This window comes from Aquarana catesbeiana, linkage group LG03 (genome assembly GCF_042186555.1).
Source record: "Aquarana catesbeiana isolate 2022-GZ linkage group LG03, ASM4218655v1, whole genome shotgun sequence".
NCBI classification, from domain to species: Eukaryota; Metazoa; Chordata; class Amphibia; order Anura; family Ranidae; genus Aquarana; species Aquarana catesbeiana.
The window spans coordinates 649,119,365-649,141,492 of record NC_133326.1 but is presented as its reverse complement, the minus strand read 5'-3'; the positions used below and the strand labels follow the sequence as shown (position 1 = coordinate 649,141,492).

Genomic DNA, 22,128 nt, shown 5'->3' with positions numbered 1-22,128 from the left:
AACAAGGCATTTCCCCATTCTGCCTAGTGACAAGACAGATCTACTGCTCCCCGTCATCGGGAGCAGTGATCGCTGTCATATCCTAGGTAGCCCATCCCCCAACAGTTAGAATCACTCCTTAGGACACACTTAACCCCTTCTCTGCCAGTGTCATTTACGCAGTAATCAGTGCATTTTTATAGCACTGATCCCTGTATAAATGACATTGGTCCCAAAATAGTGTCAAAAGTGTCCGCCTTAATGTCGCAGTCACGATAAAAATCACAGATCGTCGCCATTACTAACAAAAAAAAAAAATAATAGTAATCATAAAATGCCATAAATATATCCCCTATTTTGTAGATGCTATAACTTTTGCGCAAACCAATCAATTTTTTTTACTAAAAATATGTAGAAGAATACATATCGGCCTAAACTGAGGAAAAAAAATTGTGTTTTTTTTAAATATTTTTTTGGGATTTTTTTTATAGCAAAAAGTAAAAAATATTGCTTTTTTTCAAAATTGTCGCTTTTTTTGTTTATAGCGCATAAAATAAAAAAAAAAAAAAAAAAAAAAATAAAAAAAATCGCAGAGGTGATCAAATACCACCAAAAGAATGCTCTATTTGTGGGAAAAAAGGACGTCAATTTTGTTTGGGTGCAATGTCACACGACCGCATCGTCAGTTAAAGTGACGCAGTGCCGTATTGCAAAAAGTGCTCTGGTCAGGAAGGGGGCAAATTCTTTCAGGGCTGAAGTGGTTAACTGCTGCCCATGTTTAGAAAATGTTGCTATAGTGTTACCCACAGCTGTTGCCCAACTGCTGTCCACTTTCCAAGTATGTTCCAACACACTGCCAGGTTTGCCCATGTATTACCACAGTCCAGTGCTGTGTGTCCAAGTCCGTGCTGGTTGTTTTGAGGAACACATAACCAATGCAGAATTAATACACAATTATGGAATCCAGCAACAAAGGTGCCATCTTCCTTGTGGGAAAAAGCGAAGACAGAGACTGCTATGGAAGAATCTTACCCCTGGAGTCACAGATACAAGAAGCTAGCAGCTACTTCACCTCATTGCTATCCACCCAAAACAGAATACAAGTGGGATGGAGTTGGCGTTTAAACAGAAATTTAGAGGAGAGGTGATAAGATTACCAACGATAATAGAACCATTAAACTGCATTTTGGGAACGTACAGTGGTTTGGCTTGTCTATTATGGTCAAAATCATATATATTTATTCCAATAAACATAAAATATTACTATCATACAGTCTTTTTGCCAGATTGGAGATGAAACTTTTGTCTCCTTTGAATCATGCTGTGCTGAGGGAAGTCTGTTTCCTTGAAGAGCCATCACAGCAATAACTGGTCCGTCATTAGAGGGCTCCGTGCCAAGTGCCCCTTAAAGCAATCTTTGTCTACTGTCCTCTTATAAGCCAGCCATAGTTCTTTGAATATGTGATGCAATAAAGATTTGTACAACATTGTAGGGAAAAAAAGATTTGACTAGCAGAACAAAAAATTGACCCAAAACATGGTTTCCCTTTAAAAGTTTTATAAACCTTGTTCATAGAGGCTTCAGCTTTTATAGGAGCAACGTGTACAGCATGCTCATAACCGATTTGTTAAAACCTAAGGAAACCCAAGGAAATCTTCAAAAGTATGTATACACTACACCTATACAAGCTGAAGCCTGTATGAAAAGGCCATACTCCGTTTACAAAGATCTAATGCAACAGCCTCACTAGGTTCAACAAAAGGAAAGAGCATTAGCAAGAGTATTGCTCCAAGTTTTCTATCTGTGCTGATCACATCTCTAAGCCGAAGTACTCACTTATGTGACCTTTGTGGAAGATCAGAGTTCAGACTGATTTAGCCAGAGATCACAGAACCAAAAGGCCTAGTCCTCTAGACATGTGAAAGCACGGAACGAAAGCTAGAACAGAATTTTCTCCAAGAAGAGTATTACAACCTTACTATTGTCCCTTACATAGCCACTCTAGCAAGACTGTTAAAAATAATTTTCTGTGGATATATACTGTACAGCAGGTTAAATTTCAGCTAGCCTCAGATGTCTTCAAAGCTACCTTAATATCAACAACTAGTAAAACACAATGCTTTCATGCTGAAAAGTCCTGCCTTTCACAGGTAGAAGAAGCTTGAGCTCTGGAAAGTCCACTCTTCCGAAGTAATACTCCAGATTCTGTAAATGCGCACAATGAACTTGAATTCCATTCATAGATCCCATGTACACTACATGGCCAAATGTTTGTGATTCCACAGCTTTATAAACTAGAATGTTCAATTCCAAAACAATGGCCATTTATGCTCCCCCCAAACACACACACACACTTTTGCAATCTCCACTCTGCTGGGAAGGCTTTTGACAAGACATGAGTGTCTGTGAAAACCTATGCTAATTCAGCCAAAGTACTTTGGTACTGGCATTAGGCAAGAAGACTTGGCTGGCACTCAACAATCCAATTCAAAGGTGTTCAGTACAGTTGAGGTCAGGGCTCCGTGCAGGACACAAGTTCCTCTACAATAGGGGTGTCCAATATGCAGCCTACTTTAAAATGTTGATTTTTTTTTTTGGGGGGGGGGGGGGGGAGATTTGTCAGTGTCTCTTTACTGGACTTGTAGAAGGTTTATCATCTCAATAAAATATCCCACTCTTCACAATCACGCCTTATTCATGTCATCAGTTTTTGGCAGCACCTATATTTGTGAGCAACTATTGTCAAGGACGACACGAAGGGCAAAATTAGGACCAAAATATCTGAAGAGCACCTTGGATTATGCTACTACATCCATCAAACCAGATATTGATGGGTACATTTATCAAAAACTGTAAAACATTGCACTAGTTTGATGTTGCCCTCTTTTATAATAAAAATTACAAAACAAATACATTTTTTTTTTACTCATTTGGGGTACATTATCTAGTTAGGTCCATATATATATTTGGACACAGGCACAATTTTCATACTTCTGGATCTGTATGCCACCAGAATAAAATTAAAACGAAACAATCCAAATGAATTTGAAGTGCAGACTTTTAGCTTTAATTCAAGGGGTTCAACATAAATATCAAGTACACATTTTAGGAACTGCAACCATTTTTATACACAGTCCCCCCATTTTCAGGGGCTCATATGTAATTGGACAAATGAATATAATCATAAATAAAGTGTTGATTTTTAATATTTTGTTGAGAATCCTTTACTGGCAATGACTGCCTGAAGTCTGGAACCCATGGACATTACCAAAGACTGGGTTTCCTCCTTTCTGATGCTTTGCCAGGCTCTAACTGCAGCTATCTTCAGTTGTTCTTTGTTTGTGGGTCTTTCTGCCTTTAGTTTTGCCTTCAGCAAGTTAAATGCATGCTCAATTAGGTTAAGATCAGGTAATTGACTTGCAGAATATTCCACTTCTTTTCCTTCAAAAGCTCCTGGGTTGTTTTTGCAGTGTGTTTTGGATCATAGTCCATCTGTGCTGTGAAGCGCCGCCCAATCAACTTTGCTGCATTTGGCTGAATCTGGGCTGACAGTATATCTCTAAACACTGAAGAATTCAACTGGCTGCTTCTGTCACATCATCAATAAACACCAATGACCCAGTGCCACTGGAAGCCATGCATGCCCAGGTCATCACACTGTCTCCACCATGTTTTACAGATGACGTTTTGTGCTTTGGATCATGAGCTGTTCCAAGCCTTCTCCACACTTTTTTCTTCCAATCATTCCGGTACAGATTAATCTTAGTTTCATTCGTCCAAAGAATGCTTTTCCAGAACTGGTCTGGCTTTTTTTTTTTTTTTTTAGATGTTTTTTGGCAAAGTCTAATCTGGCTTTTCTATTCCTCAGGCTTAAGAATGGTTTGCACCTTGTGGTGAACCCTCTGTATTTGCTCTTGTGAAGTCTTCTCTTGATTGTAGACTTTGACAATGATACACCCACCTCCCGGAGAGTGTCCTTCACTTGTGTGAATGTGTTTTTCTTTACCATAGAGAGGATCCTGTGATCATCCACCACTGTTGTCTTCCGTGGACATCCAGGCCTTTTTATGTTAGGGAGCTCACCAGTGCGTTCTTCTTTCCTCAGAATGTACCAAACTATTGATTTGGCCACTCCTAATGTTGCTACTATCTCTCTGATGGATTTATTTCATTTTTGAAGCCTTACAATGGCCTGTTTCACTTGCATGGACAGCTCCTTTGAACACGTGATGTAGGTTCACAGCAATACATTCCAAATACCTCACTTTGAATCAACTCTAGACCTTTTACCTGCTTAATTAATGAAGAAATAATGAAAAAGTAGCCCACACATGGCCATGAAACAGCTTTTGAATCAATTGTCCAATTATTTTTGGTCCCTTGAAAAAGGGGGATGGCTATTAAGAGCTGTAATTCCTAAACCCTTCCTCTGATTTGGATGTACATACCATAAGATTAAAGCTGAGTGTGTACACTTTCAGCCCATATTGATTATAAAACTATAGCTTGAATATGTTTTGGTAAATACCTGAAAAAAAAAAAAAAACAAACTAAAATTGTGCCAGTGTCCAAATATATATGGACCGAACTGTATATCAGTGATGGTGAACTTGTGATCTGACTTTTTATGCTCATCAGCTATCCTTATTGTATTTTATATGTGGCCCAAGCCAATTCCTCTTCTTCCAATGTGGCCCAGGAAGGTCAACAGTTTGGACACCAACAATCCCATCCAACCGTGTCTTTACAGAGATGGTGTTGTGCACAGAGGCACAGTCCTGCTGGAAGAGAAAAAGGCCTTCTCCACACTGCGATGACAAGGTTGGAACCATATACAGTGCCTTGAAAAAGTATTCATACCCCTTGAAATTTTGCACATTTTCATAAGAATGGTTTTTCTTAAAGTTTTTGTTTGTTATAAAATTTTCTAGTAAATTTTTCTCCTTCACTGATGCACACTGATTAAGCTGCACTGATGGGCACAGATTGGCAGCATTTGTGGGCACTGTTGGGGCTGCACTGATGATCAGTGCCCTGATTATCAGTGTAGATGTCCCCTGTGTGGATTTGCCGGTTATGGGCTCTCCTCTCGTAACGCGCTGTCAACATGAGGAGAGGACTGCCAATAACTGGCAAATCCTGTTTACACTGATCAGCTGTGATTGGACACAGCTGGTCACATGGTAAAGAGCCGCTGTGATTGGCTCTTTATCCCGATCACAGATCCATACCGATGCGCGCTGCAGGGGCGCACAATCACGGGTAGACGTCCATAAACACCCTCCCGGCAATGTGAGCCCATGCTGTAGCCGTCTTTCGGCTATAGCGCAGGTGAGAGGTGGTTAATAAAAAGCATATGATCCTCCCTTTACCCAGTGTAGCATGTGATGGTAAAGCTGGCTATTTTTTATGCCATGCTGATAGACCGAGTGCTGTAACAAAATCAAAAAGGTGCTTCAACAAAGTATTAGTTTAACCACTTGCCATCCGCCATATAGCAAAATGACGTTGGCAAAGTGGTTGCGATATCCTGACTGGACGTCATGACATGGTCAGGATAACAAGCCGCTGCGCTCCCCTGGGGGCTCGCATTGCGGCGATCGTTGTTCCAGTGTGGCAGTTCGCCACACTGCAACCCCGATCTAGGTAAAGAGTCTGACAAACTCTTTACCACCTGATCAGCCATGTCCAATCACGGCTGATCACAATGTAAACAGGATGAGCCATTTATCGGCTTTTCCCTCACTCGCGTCTAACAGACGCGAGTAGAGGAGAGCCAATCAGCGGCTCTCCTGCCAGGGGGGGTGTATGTGCTGCTTGTATATCAGCGCAACCCCCCCCCTCGGATGCCCACCCAGGACCACCAGGGAAGGCCAACACTGATAACCACCAGAAATGGCATCCCTGGTGGACATAGGTGGCAATGTGTGCCCACACGATGCCAATCAGTGCCCACCAGCAATACCTGCCAATGCCTCCTAATCAGTAATGCCCAACAGTGCCACTCATCAGTGCTCATCTATGCCCATCGGTGCCACCCATAAGTACCCAGTGCCGGCTTTGCGTGCCCATCTGTGCCGCTTATGAGTGCCACCTCATCAGTGCCCGGCCGTGTAGCCTCATCAGTAAAGGAAAAAAAAAAAAAAAATACTTATTTACAAATTTTTATAACAGAAACAAAGAAAAACTTGTTTTTTTTTTCAAAATTTTCGTTTTTTTATTTGTTTAGAAAAAAAAATAAAAAAAAACAGAGGTGATTAAATACCATCAAAAGAAAGATCTATTTGTGGGAAGAAAATGATACAAATTTTGTTTTGGTACAGTGTAGCACGACGTTGTCATTTAAACAGCGACAGCGCTGAAAGCGGAAAATTGGCTTGGGCAGGAAGGGGGGGGGGGGGGGGGGGGGTGAGTGCCCTGTATTGAAGTGGTTAAGGGTGTGTACTTTTGCAACCATATTTTATTTCCCCCCACCTTAAAGATTTCAGTTTGTTGTTCAACTGAGTTGATAGGTAGGTTAATTGGCTTCTGTCCAAAATTGGCCCTAGTGTATGTATGTGGGTTGGTGTCCTTGGGCTCCTTGAGGGTAGGGACCAATGTGAGTGTGCGATGTATGGGTAAATTGATGGTGCTATATGGGTGCCTTAAATAAATAATATAATAAATGAGCATCTTAATGAGATGCAATGTACAGGGATAGGGATAATTGTAGACATGCACCCGCACTCACTCAGGTTGAACTGGATGAATTGGTGTCTTTATTCAACCTTACTATGTAACTTGTACAGTTTATAGGTCACATTAAAAGGTGGAAAAAGTTCTGAAATTATTTTTCTCAATCTCAGAAACCTGACATTTTTTACAGTGTTTAGACTTTTTCTATCCACTGTAACCTCTGAAGCCTGACTGGAATACTCCCAGGACGTTGCTAGCTGAGGCCTAGTCATCACTGCTCACCTCTACCATCACAGGAGTGAACTTCTATTCTGAGCTCAGTGTTTGAGAGATCACTCCTGTGATGGTGGAGGTGGGCAGTGATGACTAGGCCTCACTTAGCAACATCCTGGGAGTATTCCAGTCAGGCTTCCTAAGGTATGTAATGTCCTACACCTATAGCAAGGGTATTATTCATCTTTAATCAGAGCTGCACAGTTTTTTTTGTAATCTACAGATGCCCCCTTATCTGCATAGGCAGTTTTGTGGTGAAGGTGAACTATCCCTTTAATCTCTAGTAAATATATAATTTATTGTAGGGAAAAAAAAAAATCAACTGGAATGATGAAATGTCAATATTGCACAAAAAAGTTCAGCAACCGAATCACCACAGCAAATAAAAATAGCGTTTAGGACCATTGCACACAGACAAATTTCTGTTATCCAATGTAGATCAACACAATGACAGCTTTACTTGGATAAATATTTGGTAGTATGTAAATACACATAGAAGAGTAAATGCAGACACTGGTTCTTATGCAGTGAGGATCTTCAAGACTGGCACACATTGATATTCAGGGACACCGATTGCCTTTGTGCAAGAGCCCTTAGTGCCATCTCAGACCAGGGATTTTGTAAGGCCTTGTTCACACATTCTTCAGTAATCTTCAGCACTACTTGAAACTTGTTGAAAGCCTGCGAGCAGCTTGTTTAACCACTTGCCGACTGGCTCACGGCGATAGACGTCACCAGAACGGCTCTGCTGGGCAAAAAAAACCCCGTATGGGTAGCCTTTAAGAGCCGCAAGTACGTTGTACCTTTTAAAATTGGCGTCTTTTTTTTTTTTCTTGCTTAGAGCACGAAACATAAAAACCGGAGAGGTGATCAAATACCCCCAAAAGAAAGGTGTGTGTGTGTGTGTGTGTGTGAATTTTATTTGGGTACAGCATTGCATGACCGCGCAATTGTCAGTTAAAGCGACGCAGTGCCAAATTGTAAAAAGTGCTCTGGTCAGGAAGGGAGTAAAATCTGCCAGGGCTGAAGTGGTTAAAGTAACACTAAACTCTCTTTAGTATGTATTCTTGACTTCAAGTAGCTTTTATTGCCCCCAGCCTCCAAATTCTTTTTTTTTTTTTTTTTTCTGTTGTGATCAGACTTCCTTTTAGAGAGTGGTTGATTTTCTATGGATCCACTGTATATAGGAATTTAGCCACCCTCTCTTGCTCACTATTAAGATAAACAGTGAATTATTGGATTTGTAGAGTGCATAGAGAAGTGCACATGACCACAACTAATGTGCAGTTCTCATTCCACACAAAGACAAATTCCACAAAAACTCCTTGGAGGAAGGAAGAAATAAAAAAATTTATATATATATATATATATATATATATATTTATATATATTTATATTTATATTTATATTAAGAGGGAGATCCTTTAGAGCCGGTTCACACTGAGGCAGCAGGACTTGCAGCGCGGCTGCCTCAGGCGACCTGCACACAACAGCAGCAGCGACTTGCAAAACAACTTCTATATAGAAGTCTAAGTCACCTGACAAGTCGTCCCAGTGTGAACTGGCTCTCAGCATCACTTCAAGATCAATTTGTAACATTTCCAATCTGGAATCAGAGTGCTGTAAAGGTTATGAAAAAGCTTTCTTACACTCCGCTCTCATACCAGCTGAAGTCTGTGTGAAAAAGGCATTACCACTATAGAATCACTTTGCCTCATGTTTTTGCTGCTAAGAAAACTGAATTTCAGTCAATGGAGAGAGAAAAAAAAACAAAAAAACGACCTGTGCTGCAGCAATGCAAAGCTCTGTCTGAGTGCCACTTTGCAGAATTTGGACCAATGTAACTCTTCATATAACAAACTTGTGGCATCGCTCTAGAAGCAGGAAATCAATGTGGTAGGCAACACTATTACAGCAATTCTCCACTAACTTCCAGGTCCTGTGTTGAGTGGCTGGCTTACTGAATTGTGAACACAGAAGGTTGGCCACTCAGCTTAGGCACCATTCAGAGAACGTTTTCCCATTTCCTTAATGAAGGCAAAGCATTCTCTGATTGATCGGGTGGAGAGCAGAGGCAGTGTTGTTATAAGCTCCACCTGGTCCAATCAGAGAATGCTTTATATTCAATGAGCAAATGCAAAGCATTCCCTAACTGGCACCTGAGCTGAACGATTGACTTCCCGATTTCAGAATGCTGCCCCTGCTCAGAACAGGACCTGAAAGGTAGTGGTGATCACGAGATTAGTGCTGTCTATTACAGGGATCCCACATGTATGGTGTATTCATAGTTACATTGGGCCAAGATGGACTAATGCAAGTATGTAAAAATGCCATACTTGGAATTCTTTAAAGTGGAATTTCAGCTTAAACCTAACAAGCCATATAAATCCCCCTACTAACACCTATGCTGACTAACTGGTGTAAGAAGTACACTATACTACCACTGGTGTAAGAAGTACACTATACTACCAAAAATATTAGGATGCCTGCTTATACACGCACATGAACTTTATTGGCGTCTTAGTCCGTAGGGTTCAATATTGAGTTGGCCCACCCTTTGCAACTATAACAGCTTCAACTGTTCTGGGAAGGCTGTCCACAAGGTTTAGGAGTGTGTCTATGGGAATGTTTGACCATTCCTCCATGTCGGATGAGAAGGCCTCACGCACAGCCTCCACTCTAATTCATCCCAAAGGTGTTCTATCAAGTTGAGGTCAGGACTCTGTGCAGGCCAGTCATGTTCCTTCACCCCAAACTCACTCATCCATGTCGTTATGGACCTTGCTTTGTGCACTGGTCCAAATCATTTGATGGAAGGGGATTATGGTGTGGGGTTGTTTTTCAGGGGTTGGGCTTCTCCCCTTAGTTCCAGTGAAGGAAGCTCTTAAGGCGTTGGCATACCAAGACATTTTGGACAATTTCATGATCCCAACTTTGTGGGAACAGTTTGGGGATGGCCCATTTCTGTTCCAACATGACTGCTATGAATTAAAGCAGAGACTACGAGCCAGGCCATCACGTCCAACATCAGTTTCTGACCTCACAAATGCGCTTCTGGAAGAATGGTCAAACATTCCCATAGACACACTCCTAAACCTTGTGGACAGCTTTCCTAGAGGAGTTGAAGCTGTTTAAGGGTGGGCCAACGCAATATTGAACCCTACAGACTAAGACTGGGATGCCATTAACGTTCATGTGCGTGTAATGGCAGGCATCCAAATACTTTTGGTAACGTAGTGTATACACTTACCCATTTTGAGCCTGCTCTGGTCACATGAGCAGGTGTCAGCCAGTGGTGGCTGCAGGGGAGAGGAGAGAGCTCAACAACGGCTGGTGAAGCCTGGAGTGGTAACGTCACCCACAGGCTTCCATGGCGCCTCTGTGGTCAGGGTTTCCTCCACCATTGATAGATAAATATTTATTTTTTACACAGTTTAGTCAGCATAGACGTTAGCAGGGGGATATTGCTAAGGCTAGTTATGTTTAAAGATGGAATTCCACTTTAAAAGGAAACCCTTTCGTATAGAAGTACAGAAGCTGCCATTGTGGATTTCCTTTGAAAATGCCAGACCATCTCTATATTCAATACTTAAGACAGAAAAAGAAAAATGGAAAAAAAAAAAAAAAAAAGCATACGGACAATGTATAAATTTCAATTTGCATGCTTCTTACAGGTCAGAGTAAATAATAAAGCTACCGCTCAACAGCAGCTGGCATTTTCAGAAGAGGTCAGCGATGGCAACACAGATTTGCATTATTAAATATACCATTTAGTACCAGTCAGCATGTGTTTTAGGTGTATGGAACAAGGCGAAGATTGAATATATTACATATATTTATAAAGTGAGTGGATTAAAGGGTTATATAGTGAGGGATTACAAAAGTATGTTAAGAGCCACACAGAGGGAATATTAGGAATAACAGGAGGAGTTAGTGCATTGATCAGGAGGGGTCTGATCTCTAGTAGAAAGTAATAGTAGACATTACCAGCATGCTGTATGGGAGTAATAGGAAGAGATGTAGAGAGGTTCTAAACAGGTGGTGTTACAGAGAGAAAATATTGTGTAATATGAAATACCAAATGTAGTAGAATATAGTTTCGGAATGAGTAGAACAAGTTCAGTAAGTCAGACACCCAGAAGTGAAATGACCAGCCACCAGAAGGAGAACGTTCCCTTTATTTTAGTTTATTAATAAGGTACAGAACAGGGGAGGTCATTGTACACAGTTTTTTTCGGTAGTAACAAACCAGCTGCTCCTTAGGGTCTATACAAAGAAGAGTCACACAAGTCCATATTGTATCGTCCAACTTCAAACTGCTCAGAAAACACACCCATGATTGGAACATCCCCAGAGAATGCTGCTGTGTGTTTTGGCGCATGGTCTGACTTGCGCATGCATCAAAGCTGGCCTAGCAGTAAGTGTTATGCCATTGTGTCCAATAAAGTTTGATGGCAGACGGGCTGCTTGCATAAGGTAACTGCTCCTTGCTGTCTATGTACTAAGTGGACCTAAGCTAGTACTATGCCTATTCAACTGTCCAAATCTGCTATTGTGCGCTCAGGGTGCCCCCTTCCCTGCATACATTTGCTGAAGTCCTTACATGCTCAGAACAATGGTCTGCCAGCAGCAACCCACTCTGCTTTGTGAGATGCAAGAAAGAGGGCTTGCAGGGGTCCCCAAGAAACAGACACATCTGCTTTCCTGCTGCAGAGGTCATTCTCTTATAATTATCCTTGGGCTTTAAATAATTCCCTTGAAAGTGAATTTTAAGTACACTTATTTCTAAGGTGCAAGGAGGCACACAGGTTTAGTTACAACACAAGTTCCCTTTAGAGATGTCAATGTGTTTCAGCTCAGCAGTGGCTGAAGCTCTGCCTGAAAAACAGCCCTTGTTCCACCCCCTAAAAGTGTACCTGTTGAAAACAAAGCCTATCACATTTGAATTGCATGAGGGATGCATTTGCTCAGGAAACAAAATGGCTCCTACCTCTCGAAAATGTGACAGGTACACTTAAAATTTGATGTATGTGTAAACACACAGCAGCAGGCTCATCACAGAGCACTAGAAAACAACTCAGCAAACTGCATCTGCTCAGGCTCTATGAGAACAGTAAAGGTTTTGTAGACTGTGCAAGCTGTACTGTTCTAGAGTCTTGATTGACCTCTTCTAAAAAGAGGACCTTTCATCCTGTCCTTAAAAGCTCATAGGTACAAAGTGCTTGATTGCTGCTCCGTTCTCTGCCTTCTGCTGGTCACAAGTAAATTTTGAAATGTTTGCGGTGTGCAGATACCTTCACAGAGACTTGCCAATGGCCTTTAGAATGGTTGGAGGGAACAGTTACTCAAAGAGGGAACCACGTGGACCTTACACCATAGAAGACCCACTGCCACCACTGTGTGCACAGAGACTGCATGGAGGATGCACCCTGGTGATTTATTAGTAGTCAGTGAGGAGGTCAACATTTGAAGCAATTTGGACATGATCTACCAGAGTCTAAAATAAGAACTGCGTTGTTACAAAGTAACTCACCATCGTCAGTCGTTTATTACTGGAATTCTCCAAGGACATTCAGGAAGTCTGAATCTCAGAGAGTGCCTCGAGATAATGCAAACAGTTCCTAATTTAGTTACTTTGATAAATTACTCCAAAACTGCCAAGCGTCTCCAGAATTCTCATCAGTAACTAAGCACACAGTTGTACTACATATAAAATTTGAACTCCGAGTTAGACACGCAAAACAAAACACCCCCCTATTAGATGGCAGGCAAAGAAGTTTATGATTATATATACAAACTGTATTTAGCCATTTGCCTTTTTAAACAGGTCTCGCCCTCAAAATGGCCCACACGTAATCAGTTTACCTGATGGGGTGCCATAAACACACTCCTCTCCCCTCCCCCTTAATGTTAAAACTACTACACCAATTTAGGCACTCAGGCTTTCTGGCAGGTATTTTTCTGTATTTGCAGGTATAAAACATGGGAAATGTGTATGTATTGCAGAGGCATACTGAATATGAGATATATTACTTCTATGGTAACCCGGCCTGTTAGCAAGACTTTGATTGAACAGGACATCCAAAATTGAGATAGCATTTAAAATCGAGAACTCATGTATCTAAAGCAAACATTTAATATAAAGCAGGTTACCAGTTCTTGGATGTGGTGTTAGTTTTATTTTTTTCAGACTTTTCCCTTTAGGTGTTCCTATCAGAAAGCCAGAGGGCTAGCAAAAAAAAAAAAAAAATACACCTTTTTGCCATCCAAGGTCCACTTTAATCGCTGATCCTAGATTGGAATGTACATGCCCTAGCTCTTTTGACCCGTACATCTAAATCCCTGAAATATTCTGAATATCAGAAAGGAGAAAAAAAAAAAAAAAAAAAAAGAGAGAAAAGAATTAAGTAGACATCTACAGAAAAAGCCTCAATTTTTCTGTATTATAATGTATACCGGCTGTAGATGTGAAAGTGTTGTAGAACATTTTCCCACCTTTTCCTGAGACAGGGATTGAACTAGCTGAATCATCGACCACACAGGAGCAGACCACAGATCTCAAGCGCAAGTCCTCCAGGTAACAGGAAAAACTCTGCATAGAGAAGGCCTAACATGTATTTCACAGTTTAGAGGCAAAAGGAAGGCCATGCTCTGCTACATAATTTTAAAAAGTACCTCTTGTTTTTTTGTGATGGAAAGATGAGGTTAAATTGATTCTAAAAGGCAGATTATCTTAATGCCTTAAGATTTAAAAAAAAAAAAAAAAAAAAAACCTGTGTGCAGCAGCCCCCCTCATACCTACTCGATCCAGCGATGTTGCACAAGAGCTTTCTGCTGTCCGGGGACTCTCCCTCATTGGCGGAGACAGCAACAGGTGCCATTGGCTCCCACTGCTGTCAAAATCAGTGGACCAGAGAGGGGGCGGGACTAAGCCGCGGCTCCGTGTCTGAATGGACACAGAGCAGCGACTTGGCTCAGGTGCCCCCAAAGCAAGCTGCTTGCTCTGGGGCACTTGGCAAAAGGGAGGGGCCAGAAGTGCCTGCGTGGGACCCATGAAGAGGGGGGCTGGGTTGCTCTGTGTAAAACCACTACACAGGGCAGGCAATAACAACATGTTTGTTATTTTTAACCAAAAAAACAAGACTTTAAATATCACTTTAAGCTTGAACAAAACCGATAGTCCAGTAATGTGTCAACAGGGCTTTAAAGAGGAAGTAAACCCTAATGGGTTTTACTTCTTGTTGTTCCCTGCAAAGTAAAAGCGTAATGTGCTAGAATGCATCGCATACTAGCACATTATATGAAACTTACCTGCAAACAAAGCCTGCTCTGCCCTAGCTGAAGGCCCCATCCATGTTAGCCCCTCTTCCTGGGGCCGCGGACTCCGGCTCCATGACTGGCCGGAGTCGCATGACGTCACACGTTTATGAGATATTTACTGTACCTATAGGTAAGCCTTACCTATAGGTACGACTTGGAAATGGAGGTTTACAACCTCTTTAATCTCTGAATTGTTAGAGAGCATGAAGAGCAAGAAGGTATATGGACTATAAAGCTCACCTCCAGCAAATTTTTTTTTTTTTTTTTTTTTAGGTAGAGTTGAGGGAAAAGGTAACATTTGTGACTGGTTTCATTTGTCTGTCGCCCTATTGACATTTTTATTTTATTCAATATCTTCTCCCTGTAACACCAGGACAAAAATCAAGAGAGGTTGTCACTAGGAGAGGAGTGCACAGACCGCAATAAAAGTCTTCTTTGTCCAACGTGAAATAAAAAGTTTGGGTTCGAATTGGGCTTTAATCTTCTATAGGCCTGCTTTAAAGTGGACCTTTCTGTGCAGATGGAAGGCTGCATCCTTACCCGCCCCCTACCGCCAAAAAACTTTTACTAGAAACATAAAAGATGACGTCCCTCGATCCCAGCTTCCGGGTGGTGTGGGTTATGTCACCGCCATTTGCAGCTTCCTTCTGGTCACTCGAAATCCTACGAAAATGGCCCACAATACATGCCAACAGAATTTCCAGTGCCCACCTATACCAAAGTCAGAGGTGCCATTAGCTGGGCCTCCTGGAAGCTGGGACTGAGGTAATTATGTTTATCTTTAGCAGTCATTGTTGACTTGTGTTTGAAGGTGCATATCCACACTTCACTGGACATAGTCTTGTTCTAGGTCAGTGAAACTGGGATACGATGAAAGACCTGGAGTCCGCACCCTCAAAAACAGGTCAACAACCATATGCCCACACTAAAGGTGGATCCTGTGATGCCATCAATTCGCAGCGGCCGCAGCCACTGTGGTGTGGATATCTTGCCATCAAAGTCTCTGAGATGTAAAAAGCCAACATCATGTTATTCAACTTGCCAGCAATCATGCAAAACAGAATGATCAGCTTTGGGTGAAGTTGACCTTTAATTCCACTACCGCTGAAACAGCCACCTGCTTCTAGTACAGCTTGCCAGTGCTACTTGTTCCAGTAGTTCCTTTAGCAGGTTTGCACAGTTTGTCTGGACTTTTGCAATGCATACTTTGGTTGTTCCAAATCATGTTGGTTTTCTCCCATTCACACAATCTCACAGTCCTCTACCCCACCCGTAAGCAAAAAGGCACTGATTTGAAGAGAATCAAAACCAATTCGGTAGGAAAAAAAAAAAAAAAAATCTCATAGGATAAAGGTTTTTATAGACTGTTAAATATATATGAAAATTAATGCAGATTTTATCTCGAAGGTCCAAAAACTGTACATAAATTTAATTAGGACAAGTCAGTTCCACATGTGGAACATGCGGAAAAGGCTTAAATACTCCAACGGTTAAATAGAGGGGGCCAGGAATCCAGCACAGACTGGTTTGTATATTACACACACTTGATGTCACGCTATCATATCTTCCATTACACAGGGTTTTTTTCCAACCCGACAGAATTAAACCCAGGATTTCTTCTTGTCTGCTATAATTCGGACCAAAAGCCACTGTGATAGAAATAGACTTTTGCACTCAGTTAATCCACTCCAAATAAATTTGCATTTTCATTGGCTGCAGTGGAAGGAGGGCAGCGGTTTTGCATTGGAGGGTCTTCAGGGATATTAGGCTCATTTAGCAGCCATTTTGCATCTATGATATTAGGCAGGTGGCCACGCTGAGGGAAAAAAAATTAGGTTTACAGCTTTAGAGCAAAGATCAGCTTACTACGTTTATGAGGGAAGGTGTCAGCCATTTTAATTTGTTGGTACAGAGAGGAGTTTAGCAATCATTCTACATTTTTTTAAGGGAAGGCGACAGCCATTTCTGGAAACCTGCCAGGGAACAGCTTGATGAAACAGAAATGGTCTCTTCCTTTCCCTCGCTTTAGGTTCCAGTTCAGAAATATACTCAGGCGAAAGGCTAACATGCACCATTAAGAGTTTGATCAATCTAATGGATTTCATGAGATGGAGAAAGTCTATTTCTATAGGACTGGTCAACAACAACACGGACAGATTACACGGCTGGGCGGGCACGACGTCTTTGATAACGGAGACGGACGCCCAGCTTATAATCCCTCTTTCCGACAAAGCCTTCCTTTATGTCTCGCTTACACCCCAGGAGCCCGTCCCGATGCTTAGTCTAGTAAGGAGGGCTCTGCAGGTCGGATTATGGTGGGCCGGTTTGGGGCGGCGGGTGGTCTCCGGCTGCAAAAAGGGCGAGAGAAACAATGGTTTTAAAAAAAAGGAATTGACACGGAGTTATGAGTGGGAGCCACATAATTAAACAAAAAAAAAAAAGCTTCAACTGCAGCAGTGTCAATGTTTCCAAGAGTCATAAGCAGTGTTATTTATCATGCTCATTCATGTTAGCACTTTTTCTATTAGTATAATCAGTACAGCTTCTTTTTGAATGTTAATTACAACAGATTTCTTATGCAGCCATTTGTAATACTGCTAGCTCTGCAGATATATTACAAAAACAGGGAGCTTCATGCAGAAGTCTAAAATAAGTGTTTGGATTCCACTGACAATAGGAATATAAATGTCTGAATCCGATTGGTGACTGGGACCAACATGGAGAACTTATCTAAGAAACCTGAGATCAAGCGCATCTCTAAAGATGGAGGATCTGCACAACATAAGCCCGTTATGCAATCTATAAAATAGGAGTAAGAAAAGCCACAAAGCAACCACAACCCCCTTTTTTTTTTTAAAGGCAGGTTACAAAATGTCTGATCACTACATGCAATACAGACACTCCCTTTCGGGTTATCACATCTGGGGTCCAATATGACAGCAGAAGGAGACATTTTGTTTATTTGGACAAGTCCACCTAACAAGGCATTTCCCAGTTCTGCCTAGTGACAGGATAGAGATCACTGCTCTGTCATCGAGAGCAGTGATCGCTGTCATGAGAGGTGTAGCCCATCCCCCCACAGTTAGAATCACTCCCTAGGACACACTTAACCCCTTCACTGCCCTCTAGTGTTTAACCCCTTCACTGCCAGTGACATTTACACAGTAATCAGTGCATTTTTATAGCACTAATCGCTGTATAAATGACAACTGTCCCAAAATAAATGTCATAAATGTCCGATGTGTCAGTCATAATGTCGCAGTCCCGATAAAAATCGCAGATCGCTGCCATTACTAATAAAAAAAAATTAAAAATAATAAAGTCATAAAACTATCCCCCATTTTGTAGACACTATAACTTTTGCGCAAACCAATCAATATACGTTTATTGCGATTTTTTACCAAAAATATGTAGACGAATACATATCGGCCTAAACTGAGGAAAAATTTTTTTTTTATATATTTTTGGGGATATTATAGCAAAAAGTAAAAAATAATGCGTTTTTTTTTAAATTGTCGCGCTTTTTTGTTTATAGCGCAAAAAATAAAAACCACAGAGGTGATCAAATACCACCAAAGGAAAGCTCTATTTGTGGGAAAATAAGGACATCAATTTTGTTTAGGTAATTGTCAGTTAAAGCGACAGTGCCAAATCGCAAAAAGTGCTTTGGTCAGGAAGGGGGTAAATTCTTCCGGGGCTGAAGTGGTTAATCACTGCTAAGATAAGCTCAGACTAACACAGTCTGTTGTCAGATCAGGCCCGACCCATTAGACTTGCACTAAAAGAAAGGGGAGTAGTTAATAACCATCATGATGCAGTACTACTGTGTAAGTACTGTGCAAATATAGCTGTCCCTGTGTAAATATAAACTATATGCAGAAACATATGCATCTTAAAGCAACGCATCCTAAAAGCATACAGAATGCACTTTTACTTAAGCAGCTCAACTCGGCCTGCTCCCCTTCCCCACAATGACTTGGCAGCTCAGCCTGCACTGCTACCCCCTCCGAGCAGTGACTTGGCAACTTAACTTACTCGGCTCCCCTCTCGGGCCAGACACTTGGCAACCCAGCTTACCCTGCTTTATTCTCCCAGCAGTGACTTTGCAGCATAGCTTGCCCCGCTCCTCCCTTCCCAGTAGTAGCTCAGCTCCCCCTTTCTGAGCAGCGACTTTGCAGCTTAGCTCCCCCACCGCCAGCAATGACTCTGCAGCTAAGCTCACCCTGCTGCCACTGACAGCAGTAGCTTAATAGCTCTGCTCCCCTCACTATCAGTGACTCAATAAGCTTACCCCCCCCCCCCCCCACTCTCCTTCCCTGCAGTGACTTAAAAGACTACCAGTCTACTAATTATCAATTTATACACAGAGCTGGAGCTTTGGGAATGGGGGAATGCTAAACCTACTCTCTGCCACATTCTAACCCTGATCTATCTAGCCTTGTAAAGAAAAAAAAAAAAGAAAAAAATCACTTTACCTGTTCTGCAGCCGCTACAGACCAGTCTCCAGCAGCTGATGCTGTGTGCAGGGCAAAGCAGACAACGGCTGTAAAATACCTGGGAAGTGACACCTCCCATAGAGTTAGTATGGGGCTGCCATTGTCAGCTGTCTCTTCTGAACACTCCCACACACTGAAGCTGCTGCTGACAGCTCAGCCTGGGACTGGAGCGGCTGCAGAACAGGCAAGTACAGCATTTGTTTTCTTTACAGGGCTAGTTAGAGTAGGCTTAGAATATGGCAGAGAGCAGGTTTAAAGTTAGTTGGGTTTTGACTAAACTTCCAATTTAAGAATATGTATTTGCATGTCCAAAGAAAGGCAACTTACTTTTTTTTTTGAAAATAGAAATAAAGACTATATAATTTTCTATTAAAAATGACAAAGTAACTTCAAATGATCTACAGGTTTCTGCTGCAGAATTTATTGCCCCTCTACCCCACCCCCTACATATATTTCTACTGGCCTATTCCTATGATGGGCTGCCTAAATGGCCAAGAGGAATGTGTTTAAGGAAAGGTGGTCAAGCTCTTACTATCTGTGTTTCAGTGCTTTTCCTGATAACAGCCCAGCATTCAGGTTGTAGAGAAGAAGCTTGGCAAATATTCTAAGGATTCTAGGGTGCAAAGCAACCTTCAAAAAAGCTTAACAGCTTCAATTCTTGTTACTATCCTTGTCTAGCCCTGCCACATGGCAAGTAATTCAATGCGTTGGGTTAGGTTTCCCACTGTCCCATTACATTGCACTGACCGGAAAGATATTCTCTTGTGCAGATCATTCATCTACAGACACACGTAGCTATCAAATATGTGACCATAATTAATGTAGTAATTGATCATGTTCATCATGCAGTGATAGTGCGCTGAGCAACATGCAGTAGATGACGGTCCTTACCTGGGCACACCGGGCGGTACACCTGGTGGGATACGAGCAGGTCGGGATGGGATCTGTGGAGGTGCAGAAAAAGGGTCATTGTTAGCAGCAGAGAATGGCCCCGTTGAACCAGGGCGAGAAGGGATTGGAGGGTAAGCAGAACCTCCTGCTGGCACAGGTATGAGAGGGGGGCCTGGTGTGGGGCCACGGACAGCAGGAGGACGGCTGGGGGGCATGATGTTGGAAACTGGCCTCCTCTGCACATTCGGGCTGAAAAGAAAAAGAAAAAAAAAAAACAAAATGTATTGAGACATTTATTCCTGATGAAAGTGAAAATCTATATGTGCATAAATGACACTGGACAGTACTGTACCAACCTATGGCCACTGTTGGAATTCTGCAGCCAGGTGTCATCCACTGGAGGAGGGACCGGGGTGGTGATGGTGCTAGTGGTAATATCCCCGATAATGTTCAGAGCCTCCTTCAGTGCATGATACATCCTGAGCATATCATCTCGCCTCTGAGCCTGGTCCGCCGACTCCTCCATCAAACTGTTCTGGTCAGTGGATGAGTAGAGATATGCCAGCAGCTCCGAGTGAATGAAATCCTTCGCCTATAGGAAAGGAAGTGAAAACCTGTTCACCCGCTCTTGTGATTCGCACACCTAACTGCCTAGCCAAATAGAGGGCTTCACTTTTTCCTGGTTCAGCTTCGAAGCTTACTGTGTCATTGGTCTGTTCAATGAGCAATAAGTATACAGTGTGATTATGCTGTCAAAATTGTCCAATATGGCTGGAGGGAGCCAAATAGGAAAAATAGGAAGCCGTAGAGTAGAACTTCAAAATAACGTAGCCATCAGCCTGGCTGTGCAGTGTGACAGTGTGTGTGAGTAAAAAACTGACCGATCAGAATTACAAATCCCTTGGCTGGCTATTTAGTGGTCAGTTTTAAGTGAGAGCTGTTTTACCACCTGCCAAAGGACTTGAAATTTTGCAAGTCCAAAAATTACACAGCTCTGCAAAACAGCACAGCCATGCTGGTGACCCAACTTCTTCTTTGCAATAAAGCAATGCAGCTTGGTCCCCTTCCTGCTCCCAGCCTGTGACTGGACAATCAAATAGCGGCAAACTGATGAAGTCATCTTTCTCCTGTCAAAGGTTCTTTAGCAGTAACCACACCATCCACCACCTTGTAGTGTGTAATCCTTCAATTATTCCCTTCACCATAAACAGAGTCGATCTTCTCTAAGCGTTTCGTCTCAACTAAGGCAGAGCAACGTGCTGACGTCATGGCGTACTTCGAGTCCCGGAAGGACAGGTTGCCGCTATTCCAGCATGTTTGTTTTTAGTGTGAATATACATTTCCTTTGATGTTAGTGTAATACTTTATACGCTCTGAATAAAATTTTTAAGGATTTTATACTATGGTAAGCCTTTTGTATTTTGAGGATATCCTGTGATAACACCACCCAGATGGTAGGTCCATATGTCCAGAGAGGTTCCTCAATGGTTAAAGGCCCCGACTGGGTTTAGAGCCACAAGTGTCACTGACCTTCCGTGATAGGTCTGTGAAAGCTGGTAAGCAAGCACTCTGTTTATGGTGGAGGTGATAGTTGAAGGATCACAGGAGTATATAAAGTATTGCACTTACATCAAAGGAAATGTACATTTGCGCTAAAAACAAACATGCTGACTGGTCGACCAGCAGCAGCCCGTCCTTCCGGGACTCGAGGTACGCAGTGACATCAGCACGTTGCGTCGCCCTAGTCAAGCTGAAACGCGTAGGGAAGCTAGACTGTTTATGGTGGCAGTGATAATTGAAGGATCACACACACTACAAGGTGGTGGATGGTGCAGATATTGCTAAAGAACCTTTCACCACGTTTGGACTTTTATCACTGGTTTTTGGAACATTTAGTTCCGAATATTAATCCTAATATTAGCACAACTCTGTATATGAATACATGACTTGGGACTGTGCTATATCTAACAGAAGAGTTGCTGCCTTTTGATGTTTTGCATTTAATTTAGCGCAGTTTCTACCTTGCTTGATTGTCAGTACATATGCACGCAGCAGAGCCTGACTGGGAGTACTGGTGGTTATGATTGAAGTTATAAACAAAATAATTCTAGATTACACAGATAGTGTTCCATAAATTTACAACCCTTTATCTTACAAGGAATGTAATGTGGATGGAAACTGTTCTGTTGCCATGCTACAAAATAAAAGGACTAAAGGGACACCGCAAAAAAATGAGGGCCATACACACTTTAACATGTGGGAACATACGCACTCCATCATACATAACAAACTAACCTACTGTAGCAATAGCACAGTGCTGGCCCATATTACTGCACATTGCCTTTATGCAACTTTTCTGAGATACGTGCATTTTTGGATGATAGTCAACTATGTGACCATAGTTCTTTGACTAGATCTGGGCTAGGCTACATACAGGATTTTATCCCCAAGCTACTGAGCAATAAAATCGCTCATTGGCAGTCACATCATTTG

General features: G+C 42.0%; 1 protein-coding gene across 3 annotated transcripts in view; it reads right to left on the bottom strand.

The window, feature by feature from the left end:
- Positions 1–22,128, bottom strand: part of DNM2 (dynamin 2) — a 184,139-nt gene that overhangs the window by 10,232 nt on the left and 151,779 nt on the right. For 2 of the 3 annotated variants that reach the window (XM_073622600.1, XM_073622601.1), the window contains 3 exons: positions 19,992–20,227; positions 19,636–19,884; positions 11,089–16,596 (listed from right to left, as the gene is read on the bottom strand). In XM_073622600.1, the coding sequence (XP_073478701.1) occupies positions 16,527–16,596; positions 19,636–19,884; positions 19,992–20,227 (555 nt within the window). In that variant the 3' untranslated portion in view covers positions 11,089–16,526. Of the gene's footprint in view, positions 1–11,088; positions 16,597–19,635; positions 19,885–19,991; positions 20,228–22,128 lie in introns of those variants that run through there. The other variant, XM_073622602.1, reaches the window with a different exon arrangement.